This window comes from Malurus melanocephalus, unplaced genomic scaffold (genome assembly GCF_030028575.1).
Source record: "Malurus melanocephalus ecotype Western Australia unplaced genomic scaffold, MMel_1.1 scaffold_366, whole genome shotgun sequence".
Lineage (NCBI taxonomy): Eukaryota > Metazoa > Chordata > Aves > Passeriformes > Maluridae > Malurus > Malurus melanocephalus.
Window position 1 is genome coordinate 641,871 of NW_026623598.1, and position 2,877 is coordinate 644,747.

Below are 2,877 nucleotides of genomic sequence, written 5' to 3' on the forward strand. Positions count from 1 at the left end.
TGCGCTCCGGCAGCTCGGCACAGCCCCGCGCAGCCGGGCGGAGGGGCCGGGGGGGTCCCCACCTCCAGGTATTGTTTTGCAAACAGAGGGGGTCATAGATGACAGCGCAGACATAACAAGGCGGCTGTGGCCGCGAGTGTTTGTTGTCGCAGCGTGCCATATAACTTCTGGTGATTGTTACTTTTCCTCTGATGAAACCACGTATTTATAAGTGATTTATTTTTTATTTTGTAGCACAAACAGAAATCCATAAACTGTCGGTTCAGCGCCATTGACTCTTTGATCAGTTACTGGGCTATTTTTTCTCCCTCTCCCGTCAGCGAGGAGAGATTAAAAGCCTTTATTTTCAGCCCTTTTTCTGCTGCAGAGGTACGAGCCGAAGTGGACAATAAAAGTGCTCTTCAAATGTATTCTCTCTGCTCCTTTATTCGGCGCTAACGAAACTTATAGCTGCCTATGTCAGCCTCTTAATTACACTACTACAGCGATTTCCGAAAACATTTAGCCGCTGTATACAAAGGAAATAAACCCACATTGTCAACTCGAGAGCGCTCCGGAGTTTAAAAGGCTGCTCTGTAACCCAGCGAAATAATTATTGAAGGGTACGACGCCTCCGTCTTTGTCAGAGTAATTGTACTTGGCCTGTCAGCTCTGCTTTTCTCCGGGAGGAAATCCCACTATTTTACTCGTGGAGGCGTTTAGATCCGAGCCGGGTTGAGGCAGCAGAAGCAGAAAGTTTCTGCGGGGTGGCAGCGCGGCCGTGCGCGCAGCTTGCGCGGGGCCCACCCTGACCCGGGGGACTCTCCTGCCCCTGCCTCGGGGGCTGCAAARTTCCCAAAAATAATGGATGTGGGCAGGCTGGCCTCGGCCGGCAGYGTAGAATAGGCAGCGGTGTTACAGCCCGGCAGACTGGGGGAATGGTTTTAATTTCCATCGCTGGGATCTGATTTCCAGAACACTGGAAATTATTCCCTATTCTCACCTTCCTCCCTATTCCCCAAAAAGATTTTTAATAAATAGTAATTAAAAGCAAAAAAAAAAAAAAAAAAAAAAAAAAAAAAAAAAAAAAAAAAAGGTTGTGAAATGCCTCTCCGGGGAAAAAAAAATTAAAATTGAAAAAAGAAATAAAGTTGATTAAATCCCAAGCTCTGTGTCTGTAATTGCTGTGGTGCAACGCTGATAACACGTAGTTATCATCGGAAAAGTTGACCAAGACAGGTTAAATAATTTAATAAGGAACTGCTTGTAATTATGTTATTTACAAGGTATGACAGAGGTTTGAGGAAGAAACAGAAGCTGATCTCAGGGAAATGGACGGGTTTGGGTGACCCCTGGAGCATGGAGTTTGAATTATGGAGATGGGGGGCTGAGAGGTGAATATGGACTAGAGGAGAACAAGATGACTTTTCACCTCAGCACATTTAACTTTTAAATCCAAATAAACGTCTCGCGTTACTGGATGGTCGCGTTATAAAAGAAAAAGGACTAATCCCGGCCAGTTTYGGAGTGTGGGGAAGGGGGCTGCCCTTTCCTCAGCGAGGAAAAATATCGCCAAAAAAAAAGTTACAGAGGGGGAAAAGTGCATTTAAAAATAAATCTGGATAACTCGCTGGGATTTTTTTTCCTCTTTCCTCTCTCCCTCGCTAAATTAATTATATCAAACATCTGTTCCCATGACGTTGTCCTCGATGCCACACACACCACTGAATGATCTCAACGCTGCCTCGACGAGCAACAMCACACCTTTTTCACTTTCCCAAATATCCTCCGGTAATCGGGATCTCAATTAGCAGCTACCTGATTTACTCGCTCAGGTAAAATAAAAGAACCGCTTTGCTCACCCCCCAAGCAAGGGGCAAAATACAAACTCAGGAACTCGCGTGGTAAGAAAAGCGTAAACTTTCTCACCTGTTTGGTCATGGAGTCTATTAGCCGAACGTACAGGTCCTGCTCTGTCCTAACTCCTGCGGAGGGAAAGCAGACACAAATTCCGATCAGGATTTCGGTAGCGAACCACCCCAATCCCACAAGGAAAGGATGAGGTCAGGCAATTAACCGCAGCGGGCAGGGATCGGCCCCGCGCCGGCTTCAGAGGAAAATTCAAAATTCAAAAAAAAAAAAAAAAATCATCGTAATAAAAATTAGCCAGGAATCAGGCGGTGACAGAACTGTGCTCCGCTGCTGATTCCGGAGCTCGGGGGCCGTGGCCGAGCCAGCCCCCCCCGGCCGGGCTCGCTGTGGCCCCACGGCCCCGGGGAACACGCGGGACCCCGGGCGCTGGTGCTGAGCGGCCCCCGCGGGTTTTCCGCGCCCGAGGAAGCCGCTCCGCCGGGCCGGGGCTCCTCTCTGCCCACTCACCCCATCCCAATAATTACCATCAATTCCCAAAACTGAAAAAAAAAAAAAGTCCCTTAAAAGTGCCGCTGTGCCCGAGCAGCCATCGATCCCCTTTTTTACTTTCCACTTCAAGCCCAACCGGTTAATCATGTGAAGTACCATTGACTTATCGATCCTTTATGTTTTGTTTTCCTTATATGCCAAGGAAAGAGCCGTGTTTACACGCGTGTAATTTTAATCTCGAAATCTTTATATCCTTTATCCCCCTCCTCCCCCAGAAAAAGGCCTCGGAAGGAAAATCAGACTTTTCTGCTGCACACGGACGCTCAAAAAGGAGAGAACGACAACTTACCATTGCTATACAATAACTGAAGTTTATAATGAATCCCATTGTTAGTTTTTTCATTGTTTGGCTCCTGCAAGTAACGATAAATAATAACATTTAGCATGAAAAATATCGCCCTCCTCCTGATGCCCATTTTTCTCGTCCCTGAAGCAGCTCGGAATTAACAGTTTGCAGAAATTCAGCCCACGGTCACT

General features: G+C 47.1%; 1 protein-coding gene across 1 annotated transcript in view; it reads right to left on the reverse strand.

Annotated features, from left to right (window-relative positions):
• LOC130580844 (transcription factor COE3-like) overlaps positions 1-2,877 on the reverse strand; it is a 125,778-nt gene that overhangs the window by 116,065 nt on the left and 6,836 nt on the right. The window contains exons 3-4 of the mRNA XM_057378599.1: positions 2,690-2,753; positions 1,909-1,964 (exon numbers count right to left, since the gene is read on the reverse strand). Coding sequence (XP_057234582.1) covers positions 1,909-1,964; positions 2,690-2,753 — 120 coding nt within the window. The remainder of the gene's footprint in view (positions 1-1,908; positions 1,965-2,689; positions 2,754-2,877) is intronic.